The sequence below is a fragment of the Typopeltis vanoorti genome, chromosome 6, assembly GCF_054136105.1.
Source record: "Typopeltis vanoorti isolate ZY-2024b chromosome 6, IOZ_Tvanoo_1.0, whole genome shotgun sequence".
Taxonomy (NCBI): domain Eukaryota; kingdom Metazoa; phylum Arthropoda; class Arachnida; order Uropygi; family Thelyphonidae; genus Typopeltis; species Typopeltis vanoorti.
In genome coordinates this window covers 86399582-86421324 of record NC_143554.1, presented here as the reverse complement: position 1 = coordinate 86421324, position 21743 = coordinate 86399582, and the positions used below count along the sequence as shown (strand labels likewise).

Below are 21743 nucleotides of genomic sequence, written 5' to 3'. Positions count from 1 at the left end.
AGAGGTATTTCCCTACTGAGTGTTCCTGGCAAGATCTATGCAAGTATACTTGAGAAACGGTTGAGAAGAATTGTGGAAGAAAAGCTTGGTGAAGAACAAGCTTTATTCAGGCCAAATAGAGGCTGTCAGGATCAGATCTTTACTTTACGACCAATAGTCGAGAAAGCATGGGAATATAACAGAGATCTGTATTTAAGTTTTGTCGATTTGGAAAAGGCATATGACAAGGTGCCAAGAGAGAAGCTATTCAATACACTGCAGTTATATTGGTCTCAATGGGGCATTATATCAAGCAATACTTAGTCTTTATTTGAGTTGTAAGTCAGCAGTTAGAATTGAAGGAAGTACAGGAAGATGGTTTAATGTTAAATCTGGTGTGAGACAAGGATGCATTATCCCCTCTGTTATTCATTATCTATATGGATCACGTTATGAAGGAAAGTGGTATTAAACATGATATCAAAATTGGAGATGTTAATGTCAGCTCTTTGCTTTATGCAGACGATGTTATACTTCTAAATAAATCCACTACAAGTTTGCAAGATTCTCTGACTAAATTGAATAGCTGTTGTAATAGATATGGTATGAAGGTCAGCAATAAAAAGACAAAGACAATGAAAGTAGGCAGAATCATTGAAAATGTCAACTGTGTTGTGAATGGAGAACCTGTGGAACATTTCAGCTATTTAGGCACGATTTTTACTGAAGATGGTAAATTAAATATAGAAATACACAACAGAATCAGCAAAGCTGGTATGGTGGGAAGTCAATTGCATAAATTCATATGGAATAAGAGAGAAATTAGTCGGAACACTAAATTAGCTGTATACAAGACAGTGTTCAAACCAGTTTTAACTTATGGATCTGAGAGCTGGGTCAGAAGTAAAACACTTGACCAAAGACTAGAGACCGCAGATATGAGAGTCCTGAGAAAGATTATAGGCGTGAACAGATGGCATCAATGGCAGTATCATATTAAAAACGAGGATATTAGGAAAGAACTTGACATTGTCAGCATCCAGGAATGCGTCAGCAGAGCTAATCTCAGGTGGTATGGTCACTTAAACAGAATATGCGAAGAAAGATTAGCAAAACAAGTGTTCTCTGCCAGGTTGGCAGCAAAATGACCCAGGGGAAGACCAAGATATAGGTGGATTGATACGGTACAAAGTGCTTTAGACGATAGAAATATAAGATCTGATAATGTTGGAGTGTTGACAAGTAACAGACTGATTTGGAGGAAAATTGTAGATAGGAAATTAATAATGATGTAATTTTTTTCATGTAGTACTATCATATCCTGTACACCATTTGTGAGGGTACATAGCAGGAATTTGATGATGATAATCCATAAAATCAGCCTGCAAATATATCTGTCTACAACTTGTTTGTCACACCCAACAAAAAAAATGTCATCTACCGAGAAAAGGATAATACATTATTTTGTGTAGTGTTTTGTTTAAAAATTGTATATAAGTACTAATTTAAGAGGAAGTCACCAAAAGGACTACAGACTGTAACATTTAATTGCATACTATTTATTTGTATATAATGCTAACTTGAATTAAAAGTGAAAAATCACAAACTTTGTTTCTATTATAAATTTGTACAGTTAATTAAATTTGTGTGAATAAGAGTAAAATGCCCCAAGATGAATCAAATTTTGCATTTCTAATAAAATAGTTGTTTTATTTTCACTTACAGAGCAACTGCATGAACTAATTGTCTGTAAAAAAAATAAAAATAAAAATAAAAAAATTTTGCTTAGTGATTTTGCATATTTCTGCTTTTATGTCATTTTCTAAAGCAGCCAAAGAATTTATTATACATTTCACTTATTAATGTTGGAACAAACATAGATACATTGTATTGTGTTGCATGCACTGTATGTATGTATGTACAGTCCATGTAACACAGTACGATGTATCCATGTTTGTTCCAACATTAGTAAGTGAATGTATAATAAATTCTTTGGCTGCTTTAGAAAATGGCATAAAAGAAGAAATATGCAAAACCACTAAGCAAAAACTTTTTTTAGAGTATAGAAGAGACCATTGATCATTTTTATAGTGAGGATGTTTTGATTTTGTGTACAAGTTTGTTATGATGAAATTGGATGTTAATCAAAAAAATTACTGCTTGTAATTTAGCCACATTGTAGATAATTCATTTTGCATTTTACTTTTTAGAAAAAGTTATTTATGCTATAAATTCATAATACATTACTATATTATTATATAAACAAATCACTATGTACCTCCATAATGAAAGTTGTGCATTATGGCAACTCTCATTACATGATTTGTCATGATGATTGCATATGTCACTTTGAAAACTGATTTGCAATTGGATGTTACAGTCTGTATATACAAGGAGGAAAAAAAATAGAGATGATGATGTTGACCTATAATTGATATTGTGTAAATTCATTTAAGCAGTGCATCTGCTAATTACATAATTTCTTTTAGAGAAGTTCCTGTTTGTATATTCTTATACCACCACTGCAAGAGATCTCAAGTGGTTGGAATCACTGAGGTTAGTAGTTTCAAACACTAATTTTTTTGAATTTTGTATGCAAAATTCAAAAAATATTTCCAAAACTTGCAAAATTAAAGTCAATAATTCAATTAAACTATAGTCTGTAAATGTACAACTACTCTTAAGTTTTTATACACAGAAAACGTACATTCAATTCATACTGTATATCATTATAGTCACAATGCAAATAATTAAACATGACCCTCTGTTTAATTAATGCATTGTTTTGCGTCAGAATTTGTGCAATTGTGTATAACAAAAAGGTGGGAAACCTCTGATTTAATTAGTGGACTCACTGAAGAACCACACACAAAAGAAGATCATAATGTATTTACAACTGACATACAGAAATGCTTTTAACACAGCACGGCCACTTGATCTAAAATAATGTGTTCGATACGGGAACACAATCCCTCTTAAATAGTTTATATTTTTATGCACCAGCAGGTAAATATAAAACCAAATGGATTAGGCTATAGTCTTTTTCTTCAAAATGATAATCATCAAATCTCTTCTTAGTATCCTGAATGTGTCAGAGTAGTCTTCTACTACACAGAGAATTACATGTGCTGAGAAACACTGATCAAGCAAAAATTTTCTCTTCTCTTCGCTTTTTGGTGACAACAGTCCCAGGTTTGTGTTGGGCATCAGGATGATTAGCAAGTTCTGGAGGACAAGTGGATACGGGACTACTAAGAACACATTGCTTTAAGTCATAATAAAGATGGGAATCTTCTTTTGTTATTAGTGTTACAGCAACTCCATGTTTTCCAGCTCGACCAGTCCTACCAATACGATGAGTGTAATCTGGAAAACAACAAGAATGAGAATATGCATGTGATTCCATTAAAATTAGCTATCACTATATTATTGATATGTGCTATTAATAAAATATACTGATCTTAGATATAAGCAGGGCTCCAGAAATCCACTTGCCATAGGCGAGTGAATTTTCAGGCTCGTTCTAAATGCATTCAAACTATATATTATTTTTTTGCATAATTTACACTTTTCTCCTTTAAAGCATGTCATTGATGATCACAGGTGGGTGCAAAGAATTCATTAGAGAAATTTTATTTCCAAAGAGGTGGAAATAAAACTTCTAGAGCTGAAATCTACAGCATTCTCTTTTAAAGAGTTTGCCAAAACATTTACAATTTTAGTTGCCAGTTTTCTCTAAAAGCATAACCCAATCCAATCATCTTCACTTTCTTCCTGCCTTTTATCTCCTGTAAGGTTCAGACTTACATTTTTCTTTCAATACAAAAGACTGTATTAATTAAAAACTCAACTGCTGTATCATCCCCCCCCCCAACAGTTTTTCTGTCTTTATAGGCATAACATAGCAATTAATAACTTTTAAACATTTTTCTTTTTATATGAAACACTTAGTAAATATCTGCTTTCGAGTTCCAAAAATCTCATTTCTCTCATAGTAATATATAGGATTCTTTTCACTCCATGCATGCTCCACAACACACTTTCAGTCATGAAGTGGTAAAAATAAGCTGCTATTATGTGTTATAATTATAGTGATTTTATTTGAAAACAGTACTTTTTCAAACGTATCTATTTTCTTGCACACATCAAGTGTGCAAGAAAATAGATATGTTTTTTCATATCATACATGCAGTTATCAATGCATTCACATTTAGTTCAATATTAAACTTATACATATCTACATACTGGAAAATATCCAAATATTAAATTCAACTCCAAGCAAGATAGGAGTATTATTTTATATTCCTCTGAAGACAGAAGAATCTGGAGGCATTTTTATGCAGTGCTCCCCCCCCCCTTTTTTTTTATTAGCAGATACTTCCTCAGTGTAATGTCTGCAGTTCTTGTTTTAACAATGATTAATGCTTGATTGAATTCATGTAATTCTTAAAGCACTGCATAAAAAATGCCTCCAGATATTTCTGTGAGAGGTGGAAGGATTCTTTTGTCTCCAGAGGAATCTAAAATAAAATGCCTATCTTGCTTGGAGATGAATTTGATATTTGGAAATTTTCCAGACAGATGGCCTATGTTCGAGACTGATAAAAAGTCTCACAATAGGAAGCCAGATGTAGATACCACATAAAAACAATTAATGAACAGTCATAGGTGTTTGGGTGCCTTGGATTATTTTAGCAGAAATGCTTTCTGCTAAAAAGTAGATTTCAGGTATTCCTTTGCAGTTTGAGCTCTTTGCAAGGTAAGCTATTTCTGTGTTCGTTAATGCTGCATTATACACAGGTGGCTAAACCATGGTTAGACAGGCTGAACATGTCATGACCATATTTTTGAAAATTAAAGCATCGTAGTGGATTTTTAATGGCTTTTAGATAGCTGAAATATCTTACTTGGATTTTTATATATCACTCCTGTACACAATAGGCTGCAAGGCCTATTAGCAAATAAGTGCTATGTGCAAGTAGGATCAAGAGCAAAGTAATCTGTTGATATTCCTTTTCAAGGAGGTTGTAGTTCTTAAACAATATTTCATAGAGAAGGCTATTCTACAGAACTGAGTTAGATAAAATGAAAGACAAATATGAGTAACAGGTTCAGTAAGCCAGCAAATCAACTGTAAAAGGATATTGGGCAACTATTGCCTTTGTTGTATTAGACTTAGTAAAAATGGGGGGGGGGGAGAATAATGAATGCTAGTTGTGCAGAACAGTGCTCTTGAACATATCTGTAGAAGATACACTGTGGAACCTATCCATCTATGAGAGAAGTTATCAATCAACTGAAGAGTGACTAGAATTTTTAGAGTGGCTTTAGGCACTATCCCAAATGTGAGAGCAGCATTCCAAGGTTGGATGGATTTGGGATGTGCACAGAGTAATTAACTGGACAGATGAAAAGTAATGTCTTCAGTTAAAAAAGATGCCACTATTTTGGAAGCTGAGGATATTACAGAAGTGATGTGATTATGTCAGCAAAAGCTAGGAGAGACTTGATCTTGACTGCTGAGTGTTACAAAGGTAAAGGAAGAGGAACTAAGGTCTTTTTTGTGAGCAAAAAGAAGGTGACTAGTTGTTGGAAGTTTTTCCACTTGGTTATATTATAAATTAAAGATGCCAAGAAATTATATTCTTGGTTTAATCCTTTGCACCTGAAGCATTTTCAGGACTGGGCAACTTGTATATAAAAGCTAATAACTTCACATCACTTGCCTTAGTATCATAATGCAAAGCACATCTCCTTACTGACATGTATAATGCTATGCATTATGGGAAGGGTCACTACCCAGGCTGGTTTTGACCTTTATTGAGGTCTCATCTGTGGGAGCCAGACCCAGAGGTGATACCAAGGTTGAAGTAAAGCAGAAGTCATATTTTCATATAAGAGTAACCAAAAGGTGTCACACCTTTTGGCTATTCAGGGGGTCAGCTTTATTTTTAGATGATTGGTGTAATATTACCATCTGGGTGAGAGAGGGAGAGGTAGCAACACAAATGGACAGAAATTGTGTCAGCAGTTTTAGAAGGGGATTAGAAGACATGTCTCCCACAGGCAGCAAGTTTTCTACATTTATCCCTGTCAAATTCAGACAGTTTTGCAAATTTACATATAGGCTGTGAATGAAGATGTAATTTTTTGTTTCCAGTCATTTGCAATAATTTTTTTTTTTTTTTTTCAAACTTCAGGAATAAGAAGTCAGAATGAATTTAAGAACTAGGAGACAGATAAATGAGGCAAGGAAATCGCAAGCCATAAAAGGTCAAAACAGAAAGATTTAAAACTGGGCACATCCTCTTGAAAGGAATACTAGGTTGCAGAAAAGCATGAGTATCACCTTTGTGGTGAAAGGAATCATAAAGCATGTAGTTTGGACAGGTAAGATGGGCTGTGGTTGTAGTGGCAGTCATTTATGATTTGGTCCAAAATTGAAAATAGGTTTGGTTGTCTGTAGGTAAATCCGCAGATCATTTGGGTTGGTGTTTTATACTACACAAGTTGGTGAATGTGGAAGAAAAATTTTTCTTCCGCCTTCACAGTATAAAACATCAACCCAAATGATGCGCACCTTTGCCTTTTTAAATTACCATCCTTAACAATACAGTTCATTATATTTAAGTTAAGAGCATATTTCCCCCATCTGTAACACTGAGATTCCATTCAGATGTAACTCCTCTAAGAATATGTTAAGGTTTTATGAGATATTTGTTACCATATTGGTATTCTTTTATGGATGCTACTCAGAGACCCTGCTAACATGTTTTTATTAATAGAATGTCTGAAGAAATTTGTTTTTTTATTTTTTTTGCAGATATCCTTCCACATAAAGTGACAATTTCCTTATTGCACATTCACTAGAATAAGAAATGATGGTATGTTTCCTTTGATATTTCAATAATTTCTGGTTTCTATAAGTGGCTGAGGAAAAGCCTTAATAAATCTGAGGATGAAGGATTCATGCTTGAAGGAAGTTTAAATTCAGATTAAGAGCTTCCAGTGGAGATACACTTATATACTCATATAAATTAGTGCCCTCCAAATGTATACTAGAACTTCATTTTAATGATTGACTATGAAAATATTTTTCTAGTGAGCGCACTAGAAGAATATTTTCATAAGTCTAATGTACAGCATCCTCTTCATTATTTTATATTCTTCTAGTGAGCGCACTAGAAGAATATTTTCGTAAGTCTAATGTACAGCATCCTCTTCATTATTTTAATACTGTCCTGTCCTTTAGTATATGATTCTGCAAAATTCTTTGTTCATTTCCTTAATACTTTATAAACTTCCTAAGGCTTGTGAAATTATAAAACCCAAGTCCTTCAATATGCATAGCTACTCATCATCCCATATATGAAGCACTCTAGAACTTTGGGTCCTGAAAATTAATAAGAGTCCCTTTACATTTAATGTGCCTATTCTTAAGAGGGATAGCAAATCCCTACCACCAAATGGCTATTCCAAAAGAAAGAGGATCATAATTCATGGCTTTCAGCATGAATTCTACTATCAATTGTGATCCTCCTGCTGTTGAATACGAGTCCTCCAACACACACACAAAAAAGAAGCTGTAAACCTATGTTGTGATCTCACAGTGATTAACAAAAATCATCTACCACTCAATGCCATTAAAAATGTTTGGAACGAAATAATCAGATACTCTTGCTATCTCTACAGCCATGACTGGAAAATTTGCTGGAAACATTTAAACTAACAATCTAGTGACCTTATCAACCAACTAGTTAGAGGAAGGTAATTTCTTTAAAATTAAGCTTTCTAACTGACAGTCTGCTTGTGTGCTTCCCTTCATCTCTAATGTCGTCTTTAGCAAATTTGTGTCGTAATATTAGATAGACAAAAGAAAGGCCATGTACCCCCTATCCCAACTGAAAGAAGTGGATATACAATTCTAGATGAGTATAAATTTCTATAAAATAGTGAGCAGTTTTTATTATACAATAGTGGTAAAGATGATAAAGAGAGAATTTTAATGTTTGGTATACAAGCTGGATTAGATGACCTTGAAAATAAGGATTGGACATGTGATGGTACTTTTAAATGCAGCCCAATTATATATTATCAACATCATTTCAAAGCCAAATACAGAAACTATACAAGTTTCGTGCAGATATTGACCAGAGAGCTAACGGGAATACATCATCGCCATACTACGAGTTACCCTCGCCAAACCTAATAGGAAAGCACGGCTGCTAAAAGCGTCTGTGTATTGCCTTCTGTTGGTTCATTATAAGGTTTCACTAGTCTGACAACTGTTTCAAACTCATTGGTTTTCATCAGAGACTAGGCAGAAATCTAGAGAGCAAAAACTCTTTGTGCTAAGGAACTCGAACCGTTGGAGAGGTGTATTTTTCGTAAGCGAACTCTCGGTCGGCGTAAAGTATTTATTAGAATAAAGACCCAAAATGCTTCACTTCAGCGATGCAAAATTATCTAAATTAAGTGGATATTAAATCCAACATCATTTCAAAGCCGAATTCAGAGACAATAAAAGTTCCTATTAGGTTGGGCGAGGGTAACTCGTAGTATGGCGACGGTGTATTCCCGTTAGCTCTCTGGTCAATATCGGCATGAAACTTTTATAGTTTCTGCACGAATTCGGCTTTAAAATGATGTTGGATTTAATATCCACTTAATTTAGATATGCATCGCCAAAGTGAAGCATTTTGGCTCTTTATTCTAGTAAATATATATTATCAGTTATTCAGGCTACATATACATATAGCAATAGGAAGTATTAGCATTCCACATCTTTTGGCTTTTATCATCATCACGAACCATTGCCTCACTGCCCACTGGTGTCCGATGCCTTCTTCGCTATCTTCTTCCACCTTTCTTTGTCCAGTGTCGCAATTTCTGTACACCCATTCCACACCAGTCCTTTATGACGTCTATCCATTCTCTGTATGATCTACTTCTTCTGTTTACACCATCCATAATACCAAACATAAAATGTCTTTATCTTCCAGTCCTCACTCATTCTATAGACGTGTCCAAATAATTGCAGCTTCCGTTTTATAATCTTTTGGTTGTGTCTTCTGATAGAGCTCTTCGTTTGCAATTTTCTGTACCCATCCTATTCTTAGAATCTTCCTGTAACAAGTTCTCTCAAATGCCAAAATTCTTTTTCTTGATTCCTTATTTATTACCCACACTTCAGATCCATGTTTCCAGTACTCTTAGTTTTGTTTGCAGGCTGATCACTTTACTTTTCCAGATGTTATCCATGGCCTTCAGATTTGTTCTTCTCTTTGCAATCCTGATCTTTATTTCTTTTTTACAGTCCAAATCATACATCATTTTACTTCCCAAATATGTGAATTATTCTACATTTTCTATATCAATTCCATCCACTTGTATCTTTTGTTTCATATTCTTCTCACCAAGCACCATTGTCTTAGTTTTTTTCCAAGTTCATAACAAGTCCAAATCTTCCAGTTCTTCCCTTCCTCATTTAACAGTTTCAGTGTTTTTTTGTAGTTAGTCTTCGTCAATAATAATAATAATGTCATCTGCAAATCTCAGATTGTTAATTCTCATCCCATGCACTGATATTCCTTTTGCATCTTCTTCATTTTATCCATTGCTCTTTCTAAACGTGGATGAAAATGATATTGGGTCCCCCTGTCTAGTACCTCTACTTGTTCTAAACCATTTCCCCAAATCATAACCTATTCTAACTACTGCAACTGCATTCTGATAAACATCTTTTAATATAGCTATTAGTTTTCTATCAATTCCATAGGATTCTAGCACTGCTAATGTCACTTTCTGGTCGATACTATCAAATGCCTTCTGAAAATCAACAAAGCCAGCATATATGTTTATGTTTTTTCTCCTAGCTTTCACTGCTATTACAAGTCACCTTGTCAAGGCAATTGTTCTATAATTTTTACATTTCTAGCTTATTTCCTTTCTTGTATACTGTCATTAATATCGATTTCACCCACTCCTCTGGCATTTTCACTTCTTTCCATACCATATTACATAGTTGGTGCATTTCTGTAACCATACTTTTGCCACCATATTTAATCATTTCTCCAGTGATGTTATCATTACCAGGACTCTTGTTGTGGTTTAGCCATCCTATTGCTTTCTACCTCTCCTCTTAAAATGTCCATATCTGCTTCAATTCTTCAATCAGTTTCCCAACACTATCTAAATCTAGTTTTTCTTCATATAACTCACTACAGTATCTTGTCCATCGCTGTACAATTTTATCTTTATTCATCAATACTTTGCCTTTTTCATCTTTAATTGTGGTCTGTTTTGGCTGCCACCTATTAATGGTTCTAATCATTTTGTACACCTCCTTAGTACTGTTCTATATTATCTATCAATTTTCCATTCTGACTGCTTTTTTCACCTCACTACACTTTCTTCTATATTCTTCCTCTATTTGTTCTGATATATACCTTTTATCTTCAACATTCTTTTCTCCTGTACTAACTTCAGTGTTTCTTGATCTTCTCTTCTTCAACTCCATCTTCTATTGCCTTTATTACTCCTTTCACTCTTAGATTCGATTTTTTTTTCTTTGTCCACACTTTTATGTTTCTCCTCTAACGCTGTTCTGCATTCTTCCTATTTCTGATGTATCTCTTTGTTTCTGATGATGGGGTTTATAGTTTCTTCTTAATTTCAACTTGATGTTTGCAATCACTAAACTATGATCCGAGTCTATATCCACTCCTTGAAAAGTTTGACACTGCTGTACTGATGTTATCCATCTTCTTTTAATCATGTCCTTGGTTTTCCCATCATTTGATTACCATATCCATTTTCTACACTCCTTTTGCTGGAATCTTGTTACAGATCATCTCATGGTCCACAGTAAATTCTAACATTTTTTCACCTCGTTCATTTCTTTCTCCGAAACCATATTTTCCCATGACTCTTTCCCAACCATCTATCTATTCTGACTTTGGCATTCCAATCTTCTTCAATAATTAGTACATCTTGCTTTGGTATTGTTTCTACTGTCTCTATGAGATCTTTGTAAAATAAGTCAATATCCTCATCTGTGCTGTCAGATGTGGGTGCATATATATATCTGGACTATTGATATATTAAATGGTTCTGCTTGAAATCTTGCTGCTATGATTTGTTCATTGACTGGTTTGTAGCCTAACAATGCCTCTCTAGCTTTGTTAAAAAAGAAGCCAACTCCTACTTCATGTAATGCACAGACCATATGACTTTGCATACATTTATCTCTCCTGATGATGTCCATCACACCGATATCTCTTCATTTCCTCAAGAAGTAATTCTAGTTTTCCTGACATCCAAAGTACACTCCATGTTCCTACTGATAATAGTTCTGTTAGTTTCTGTTTCCTTTCGGTATCGCCGACCTTGTTGATCATACAGGCATCAGATACTCATCTGACCAACCCTCCTCCTTTATCCAGGCTTGGGACTGGCATGAGAGCCCTAAGGATTCCATGGCAGCTTTTTTTGCTTTGCTTCCTGGAAAAAATTAACTTACAGCAGATTATTCAGTTCCTTAAATTAAATATTGACTCTGAGAAAGCAACTATCAACGCTTTTTGTAACATATTTACATCAACAACTATAACAGGTTGTTTATTTCATATGGCACAAAATCTATATTGCAAAATTGTTGCCATTGGTTTGAAGTTACACTATCAAACAGATGCTGAATTCAACACGAAAATTAAATGCTTCACAGCGTTAGCATTTCTTCCAATGAGCGATGTTACCGATGGATTTGTTGAATTGACGATCAGCAAAAAGATAATTAGTTATGCAGCATCTCTTTTAATTGGCACAATTTTTAAATGATTTCATTATGTTATGTATCACTAACATTCACCTTAATAAAGATTTGCTCTTTTTTTTAATGATTTTATAATACCCTTTATCATCCATTGATTATTTACAAAAATTAATGCAAAATGTCTTATGGCATAAATGCTTAGATGCTGTAGAGGGTTCTAGGAAAATATGGCAAATTTTCCTAGAACCCTCTACAGCATCTAAGACAGAATTTAATGTCAGATTCTCTCTCTGTGGCTGCACCTTCTTCAATAATTCCTTAAATGTTTAACCAATCCTGACAAAACACAGGACTCCATTCCTTCAACTCCAGTTGACTACAGATCTAATCCATAGGTATTCTGATAATGATATTATGTTCCTCTTTCTTATTTGACCATCCTTACACTATGCAAATTAACAAAACTTCCACATTCTTTTTTTTTTTAAATTATGATCTCCAAAAATGTAAGTGGGGTCCTGATAACTCTGCTAACTTCATTACTAAGAAAAAACAATCCTGTCTTATTTCTAGACAAGAGATTTTCTCTAAGTAATTCTCCTCTAAATCTATCTAGCAAGTGGACACTATCTACTTTATAGTTCAACACAAAAGTTGCAGGATATATTTCTCTTCTTCTTCATGATCTCCACTGCTGCTGCTTTTTCCAACAAACTCCCTTCATATGTATTTTTTAAATGTACAATTTTCAGGTTTTCAAATCTAGTATCAGCAATTATCAAAAACTAATGATAACTCAAACTAGCCTAGATGACAAAAAAAGAAAAAAACCTAATATGCACCTAAGAATGGAATTCAGTTAACTCCGTTTGTACCTGGCTACTATTTACAAAAATAAATAAATAACAATAACAGACAATAAGGATGATATCTAAGTCAACCTTTTTTTAATATACTAAACGATAATCTCTTTAATTTAGCAAAAAAAGACTTCAAATAATACAACTTTATACAAACTTACCTTCAATGGACTTTGCCATGTCATAATTAATGACCAATGATACATTGCGAATATCAATACCTCTACCAGCAACATCAGTAGCAACCAAGATATCCTTTGTTCCAGTCTTCAGACTAGCTAAAGCATACTCTCTTTGCTCTTGGCCTTTGCCACCATGTAACGTGCAAGCATTGTACTATAAGAAATATTAATATCAATTATTATTACAGGCAACTCCAAGGAGTCCTTAGACTCATCGAGGGAGGCCCTAAACATCATATCAAGAACAACTATTTGGCATTCACACAGTATCTATCATACTTTGCTTTACAGTCATAGCCCACAACAAACTCTGGCAGCTTATTCCACTCATTCACCACTCTCCAAGTAAAAAACTTAGTTCGTTAGAACTAGGTTTTTTTACCCTTGCTAACTACACTCTTGCTCAGTTTCCATGGATGGCCCCTAGTTCCCCCATCACCAGCCCTGTTATGAAAAATTTCCTCTGAATTAATCTTATAAAACCCTTCAGTAATTTGAATGTTTCAATCATATCACCACTTTTCTGCCTATCAACCAATTTCTGTAACTCACAGATTTTCAACCTGTTCTTGTAAGATTCATTCCATAGACCAGCTATCATTTTGGTCACTCGTCTCTGGATCCTCTCTATCTCCTCCCCATCAAGAAGAAACCCAGGGGCCCAGATCTCGACACAGTAGTCAAGATGGGGTCTTATCAAGGCTCAATAAAGAGGAACAATAACTTGCTTATCTCTGCTCGTCAAAGTATTCTTCAGTAACCAAGTGATCTGATGAGCTGATTTAGCCACTTTTGCTATGTGTCCCCTAAACTTCAACTCCCTGGCTTTGTCAATCTCCTGGAGTACAGTTCCACCAATGTGATATACTGCTAATTTATTCACCCCAAAATGCATAACCTTACACTGACATCCATTCTCATTTGCCCAGACTGACAATCTATCCAAATCATCCTGCGCATTCACTATTGCTCTGCCCAACTTTGCATCATCAGCAAATAAATGAACAGTTCCTCTAAGATTCCTTTCCTATATCATTAATGAACAAATTAAATAGCAGTGTAGCAAGGCTTATACGTTGGTCATACATAACTGGTAATTAGCTTAAGGAATTAACAACGCATATAACAGATATTAATTAAAGCAAACTTTAATGAATACCTTCAATATTTCGGGAACGTCGTGTTGCCATCTTCAGGAACATACAAATACAGTATGTGCACGCAGGCACTAACAAAAGCACATGAGAAAGAAGGCAAGAAACTAATATTGTTCCTAAAGTCCTAGTGGTGCCCCCGAGTGGGTTAATTGGGTTGTTACTAACTATTATAATAACGGAATTAACTCACGTAAATTATTCTTTATTTGTAGAATTTTCACCTGAGTATCACCAGTACACAGACATCATCAGTACAGGTACAAGGCTAATTAAACAACAATTGTTATATTCACAAAGCGCCACCTAAGGTTAAATTTCCTAAATTTATTTAATTATTCAATTATAATTTTTTTTTATTATTATTAATATAATTAAATATGCATATGTGTATACAATTATATGTTAGGAAGGATTTGCTGCTTTATAAAGTACTATCTCCCACAAGGGTGAAAGACGTAGACCATCGGATCTGTTTAGCTGTTCCATTAGGAACCTACTTTTGTGAATGACTTTTGTCTTGTTCCACTTAACTCTATGTCTGTTGTTGATGGCATGTTCTGCAATTCCAAGACTGTTTGGGTTCAAGGTACTGGATATTCGAACAGCGTAACTTTGGCAACATTACATCCAGACCTAACATATAGTTTAGATATGTGGACGACATTTTTGCCATATGGAAGGGCACCTCAGAAGAACTACAACAGTTTCTCTCAAAAATTAATGCACTTCACCCTAGAAGTAGAAGTAAATAAGCAGTTAGCCTTTCTAGACCTCTTGATTCTTTGCCAACCAGATGGTTATCTACAATTCACAGTCTATAGGAAAGAGACTCATACAGGCCAGTACATTCATGCTGAATCACATCACCATCCCAGCCAAAAGGCAGGTACTATAAAAACACTAGTTCATAGAGCCCACTCCTTTTGTTCTTCAGAAGAACTTTTACAAAAAGAATTACAGTATATTAATTCCTCCTTCATATCCAATGGCTATAAGAAGTCCTTCATAAAAAGAGCTTTAAGTAATCGTGTTCTAGCATCCTCTTCAAGTACAGAAGAACCTACATGTATACCTATCACTTATGTACAAGGGGTCAGTGAACACATAGCTAAGGTGCTAAAACCACTAAATATCTGTGTGGCTTTTTGACCCATCAGAAAAATCTCCATATTCCTAATGTCTCCAAAGGACAAGCTCCCACATCTCAGCTATCCAGGTGTCTACCAGATTCCATGCTTGTGTGGATTGTCATATTTTGGACAAACAGGAAGATCTGCTCAGGTCCAGTTAGAAGAACACCAGTCGTATATCCAGTACCTTGAACCCGAACAGTCTGGAATTGCAGAACATGCCATCAACACCAGACATATAGTTAAGTGGAACAAGACAAAAGTCATTCACAAAAGTCAGTTCCTAATGGAACAGCTATAAAAAGAAACATGTGAAACATTACTTCACTCCCCTAACCTAAACAGATCTGATAGTCTACATCTTTCCCCCTTGTGGGAGATAGTACTTTATAAAGCAGCAAATCTTTCCGAACATATAATTGTATACACATATGTATATTTAATTATATTAAAAAAAATTTAATTATTATAATTGAATAACTAAATAATTAAAAATAAAATAATAATTAAATAAATTTAGGAAATTTAACCTTAGGTGGCGCTTTGTGAATATAACAGTTATTGTTTAATTAGCCTTGTACCTGTACTGATGATACTCAGGTGAAAATTCTACGAATAAAGAATAATTTACATCAGTTAATTCTGTTATTATAATAGTTGGTAATATGTCTACTCACGGTATTCCCTTACTGAAACTTAATTGGGTTGTCTTGGCCATTGGGCTGAAGTTCTCATAATGTAGGCTTCCCAAATTTGGGTGCATGAAACTACCCCAAATTTGGGAAGCCTACATTATGAGAACTTCAGCCCAACGGCCAAGACAACCCAATTAGCCCGCTAGGGGGCACCATTAGGACTTTACGAACAATATTAGTTTCTTGCCTTCTTTCTCATGTGCTTTTGTTAGTGCCTGCATGCACATACCATATTTGTATGTTCCTGAAGATGGCAACATGACGTTGCCAAAATATTGAAGGTATTCATTAGTTTGTTTTAATTAATATCTATTCATTGTTAATTCCTTAAGCTAATTACCAGTTAAACAGCAGTGGTCGAAGAACAGAATCCTGTGGCACACCACTAGTAACAAGCCTTTTTTTGGACTCCACTCCTGAATAAACTACTCTCTGATGTCTCTCCATCAACTACCCTCCTATCCATCCCCATGTGCTGCAGTTTACTGATTAGAATTCCATGTGGTATCCTGTCAAAGGCCTTAGCAAAGTCGCAGTATCACTGTAAATCCATTACCCTTATCCAGTTCAGCCATCACTGTATTATAAAACGTGAGCAAGTTACTGAGGCATGATCTACCCTTCACAAAACCATGCTGTCCTCCATACAGTATCCTGTTTTCATCTATTCATTCCCGTATTTTGCTCTTGACTAATATCTCTAAAACCTTGACAATGATTCCTGATATGATGATCAGTCGTAATTTGCAACCTCCTTTATGCAATGGAACTATTTTCCCCTCTTTCCACCCACTCGGGACTAACCCATAGCTGAGACTTAAATTAAACAATATGGTCAAGGGAACTGACAATTCCTTTGCCTCTACACATAAGACTCGAGCTGGTATACCATCCAGTCCCACAGATGTATTTACATTAAGGTTCTGTAATATACTATTCACCTTCATTTCATTCGCTTCAATTCCTGTATCAGCCATTCGTTCTCTCATTCCTGCAATATCACAGCCTGGATGATACTCTTGCAAAGTGTTCGCTTAGTAATTCTACTATTTCAGCTGATTCAGTTACCTCTTTGCCATCAGCATTCCTTAAAATCATTTTGGTGTATACATTTTTTCTTTCACTTGCAGCATATCGAAAGAACTGTTTAGGATTCACATTAGCTTGCACTGTTAATTTCCTTTCATAATCTGCTTTTGCTTTTCTTACTACGCTAGTTACCCTTCTAGCCTGTGCTTTGTACTGTTCATGTACCTGCAGGTCATCTTTCTCCTTAAATTTCATCCATAATTGTTTCTTTTTTTGCAGCTCAAGCTTAATGGTGTTATTCATCCATTTAACTCCCACCTGATTTACTCTCTGAACTCTAGGTATGCAGTCAGCCATTACCTCCCTCAAACGCTCCCTTACCACTTCCCATGCAGTTTAACATACCATGGCACTGATCCAAGCAATCACCTAAGCTTGTCATACTTACCAGACCAGTAATTCCATACATTTAGCCACTTCCCTATGATCACTCTCACCAATTCGTAAAAAATGGTCATATTCATAATAGTCAATTTCTCAGATGCAATTACTAGCTCAAGCACTCTATAATCCCTAGTATATTCCATTACATGCTGTCTCAGGTAGTTATCCCTTAGTAACTGCATAAAACATTTCCTTCCTCCCATTTGTCCTCTCTTCCCTCCAATCAATGTTACCATAGTTGAAATCCCCCCCCCCATAATAATTACCTGTCCTCCACTCATTGAGCCTATTTGCCTATGCACACTATTTCCATTATCTATTCCATTGCCTGGTCTATAGCAGCACCCAACTGTAAATTTTGTTCTGCTGACCTCAATTTCACACCAGATAGCCTCAAATGTGCTATTTTCACTATCCTGAAGTTGAACTTCTATTCTCTTTGGCTGCAGTTCATCAGCTATCATCAATAACACTCCTCCCCCCATTCTTTTCTCTCTTGTCTTTCTTGAACACATTATATCCCTCACATTCTATCCCACTAACTATATCATCTTCTGTTAGCCATGTCTCACTAATGCCAATAACCTGTGACCAGGAAGAACTAACCAAGGCCAAAAATTCCTCCTCTTGGCATTAGTGTACATAAAGTGCAGAAGTCCCCTAACCCCACCCCTATTTTGACGCCTTATACTAACTATCCCATTTGGTTTGTTATCATTCATCATAACTCAAGAATATTATACACAACTGCCTCACTGATGTCTGCATGTCCTCTCAACAGCATCCCCACCCTCCCTAAAAGCTCTAGTTTCCCTGATTCTGCACATCCATTTTAACTTCATTCAGCAACAATTTTTCCAGTCTCTGAACACCAAATCCATTCACCCGTCAAACTCACCCCACTCCTCCTGCATAACCTATGCAAGTCATTCGCAATTATGGCCCTCTTTCTCAACTCTACTCTGTCATACTGTGGCAACAGACTAACTACCCTAACTCTTTCCTTTTGCTACCTCTAGTAATTCTTTCAAGTCCTCTCTCATAGCAAAATTTTCAACTTTTAAATCATTCGTTCCGGCCACTACTATCATTTCTTTCACCCAATGCTTCTATGCTCTAATAGCCTCACTTACATTATTAATTTTCGCACCTGGAAAGCACGATTTTGTCAAACTCTAATCTATTACATCTTTTACTACTGAATCACCATATAACACTCGCTCCTTAATTTTTCTTTCACTCCCGATCATGTTCTCATTTATCTTATCACGCACTTGCTTCTTTTTGTTAGCTGATCCACTCAGTAGACATTTTTGTAATCGCTCCAGCTGCTGCTTCGCCCTATGTATCACTCCACACAACCAAGCTATCTCCCTCATTGCAGCTAACTCTTCATTTTTTTATCAATCAAACCATTCTCTCGCTCTGTACTTTTACTTTCACCATTAACTGTATCACTTTTAAACTCATTCTCTTTGCTATCTGGCGTTACATCACAATTTTCTATCGCATTCTGACTTTCATCCACTACGTCAATCTTGCAACCTGAGACACACACTTCAGATCCTCGCTTTCATGATACAAAATAACAGCAATAGCCGTTATTTTGTGTCATGTTATCTGCATCACATTTTTAACAAATAAGAGTGAAGTAAATAAATTATATGGGTATAGAACATTAATTAGCATCATAACATATGCCTTTGCTTCTTGATAAATTTTCTACATATACACTGCTTGGAAAGAAGTCAATGGACACCGTAGTGTGAGGAACAAATAGCCATTGCACCCACCTTAATAAGATGTAGGACCTCTTTTCACTGCAGTGACTATAGCAATCCAATAGGGAATACTTTTCACAAGCATACAATAGAGATCAATGGGAATTTTGGACCATTCTCCCTATAGACATGTAATGAGGTCTTGGATTGTTGTGGGCTGATGTCCTCGAGTGTAGTGATGTTCATATCCATAAACCATGCAGTTACAGCAACAGACAAGGTGCATTGTCTTGCTAAAAGATACAATGGTCAGTTCCATAAAAATGCCACAAAGTAGGAAACATTGCATTGCATTGCATTATCTAGATACCTCTCAGAGTTTAGTGTTTGTGGTAACACAGGTACAAGGCCAAACCAGGAAAAACAGGACCACACCATCACATTATCATCTCCGAATTTGACACACTCTGGTAAAAGACGTTCACCAGGTATCTGCCACGCCTGTCCATCTGCTCAGTAGAGGGTGTAGTGTGATTCATTGCTCCATAACACAGCTTCCAAGCTTCCATATTCCACTGTACACTCTTTGCACCACTGAAGACAACGATGCACGTTGGTTTGGGTAATGTAGGATGTGCATGTTGCAGTCCTATCATGGAAACCTATGTTGTGAGTCTTGGTCCAAAATGTTTTTATTTTGGAACAGATTTGTGTTCCAGTCAATACCAGGAACACTGCATTCAATGTAGTGTTCCAGTCAATACCAGGAACGCTGCATTCAATGTGTTGGCTGATGAATGGAGGTTCTTACATATTATCCTTCGTAGCACCCTACATTCATGTTTAGTGAGTGTGGTGAGTTGTCCACTTTGGGTGGCATTTGCAGTTGACTCTCTGCACTTCCATTTCAGTATGGTTTCACTGAATGTTGACCTGAGATGGCCCAATTTGTCAACAATTTGCCAAACAGATAGGCCTGCAACATGACATTCTATCACGACAACTCTTTCAAACTCTGTCAGTTCCCTTCTCACAGCCATTTCATCCCCAGACACATTTGCACTGACTTGGGAGCATCATATTCCTTCAATTTATACTGGCTACAACATGTGACTCATTACACGGCATGATGCACGTTGCCAGTGGGGATGCCTGTTGACTTCTTTCCTAGCAGTGCATATATTCCACACACACACACACACACACACACACACACACACACACACACACACACACACACACACACACACACACACACACACACACACACACACACAGGGCAATTCAAAACATTGTATGCATACTTTATAATATAATATCGCATTTATTACATGCTAATGCAGACATATATATTACATGAAACAGATACATATGAAGACTTTACATTATTCAGATTTAATTTTTTTCCCAGAAAACAATTCTGTATTTACATTTAACATTTGAATGATACAAGTGAATACTAAAATACCTCTACTACTACTACTACTATAAAATTGAGAATATGTCTGAAGTTCAGCAAAAGTGGAAATATGAACACAAAACAGACCCTTTAATGTGACTCACCACTTCTCATATTCATCACATATGAGCACAGAAGGTAGCATTATGCACACAAGCAAAGGTGTGGAAGGCCCTGAACATCTTGCAGTAATGACATGAATGTTGAAGTGTTACAATGATTCAGTCAATTACCAAGGAAATATGTTAGGCAATGTGCTTGTGAGACAGAAATCAGCAGAGCAAGTATACATTGTATTCTACAGCATGACATACCCATGAATGAGGATAATACTCCAGATCGGACAACCCAGTTTTGCAAAAAAAAATTCCAAATTTGAACATTTAAGGGAGGCAATTAAATATGTAGCACCATATTATATCACATTACAATGGTTTCCATAAATTAAAGGAGAGAGAGAGAGAGATCACGATACTCAAAAACTGTGTGATGAATTTCATGCAATTCTGTGATAAGTAGTATATGAGATGTGAAAGAAACACCCACAAAAATTGTAAAAAAATAGTTTAATTCAGTAACAAATGGGTGCATGACGATAGTCAAAAAGCTTCAATAAGGAATGTGGTCACCCCTCACAATAAAACAACAGTCACAATGATGTTTCATACTGTTTATAATGGTGTCCAGAAGCAGATGGTAATAACAACCATTGTTCCTGCAAAGCTCTCCTGAGTCCCTCAAGGTTTTCGAAATAGGAGTCGAGAGCAAGAATGTATCTACCTAGAACGTCCCAGACATGCTCAGTAGGATTAAAGTTAGGAGACCTGGCTGGCCAGTCCATAGATATGTATGATAATCTCTTCTTACGGATACTGTTCCACAAGCTTCACTTGATGAGGATGAGAATTATCATCTTACAGAATAGATGTTTCTCCATTTGCACTTGTGTATTAATGAACATAGAAGTCCAGGACTTCATCTTTATAAGTTGCAGCATTCGTGGTTCTGCTAGAAAGCACATACAGGTCAGTGCATTCATCCAATGAGATGCGTTCCTCCCAAATCATCCCATTACCTCCACCATAAATATCCCTTTCAGGGATATTACAGTGATGATAATTTGTCCTTGGTTCTCTCCAGATCAGAGCACACTGGTACTCATTTAAACAATACTGATCCCACTGATCTTGGGTCCAATTGACGTAGAGCCGTGTCCATTTCAAATATTCTCTCCTATGGCACAGAGAGGCATGCAGATACCAGTGTTCCTGTAGCCATCAAATCTTAGATGATTCAGGGTAGCACTCTTTGTTT

General features: G+C 35.8%; 1 protein-coding gene across 1 annotated transcript in view; it reads right to left on the bottom strand.

Annotated features, from left to right (window-relative positions):
- Positions 1-2642: 2642 nt before the first annotated feature.
- Positions 2643-21743, bottom strand: part of LOC150105665 (putative ATP-dependent RNA helicase DDX23) — a 238942-nt gene continuing 219841 nt past the window's right edge. Inside the window, exons 17-18 of the mRNA XM_090394985.1 lie at positions 12774-12948; positions 2643-3345 (exon numbers count right to left, since the gene is read on the bottom strand). Of these exons, the coding sequence (XP_090251111.1) occupies positions 3122-3345; positions 12774-12948 (399 nt within the window). The 3' untranslated portion in view covers positions 2643-3121. The remainder of the gene's footprint in view (positions 3346-12773; positions 12949-21743) is intronic.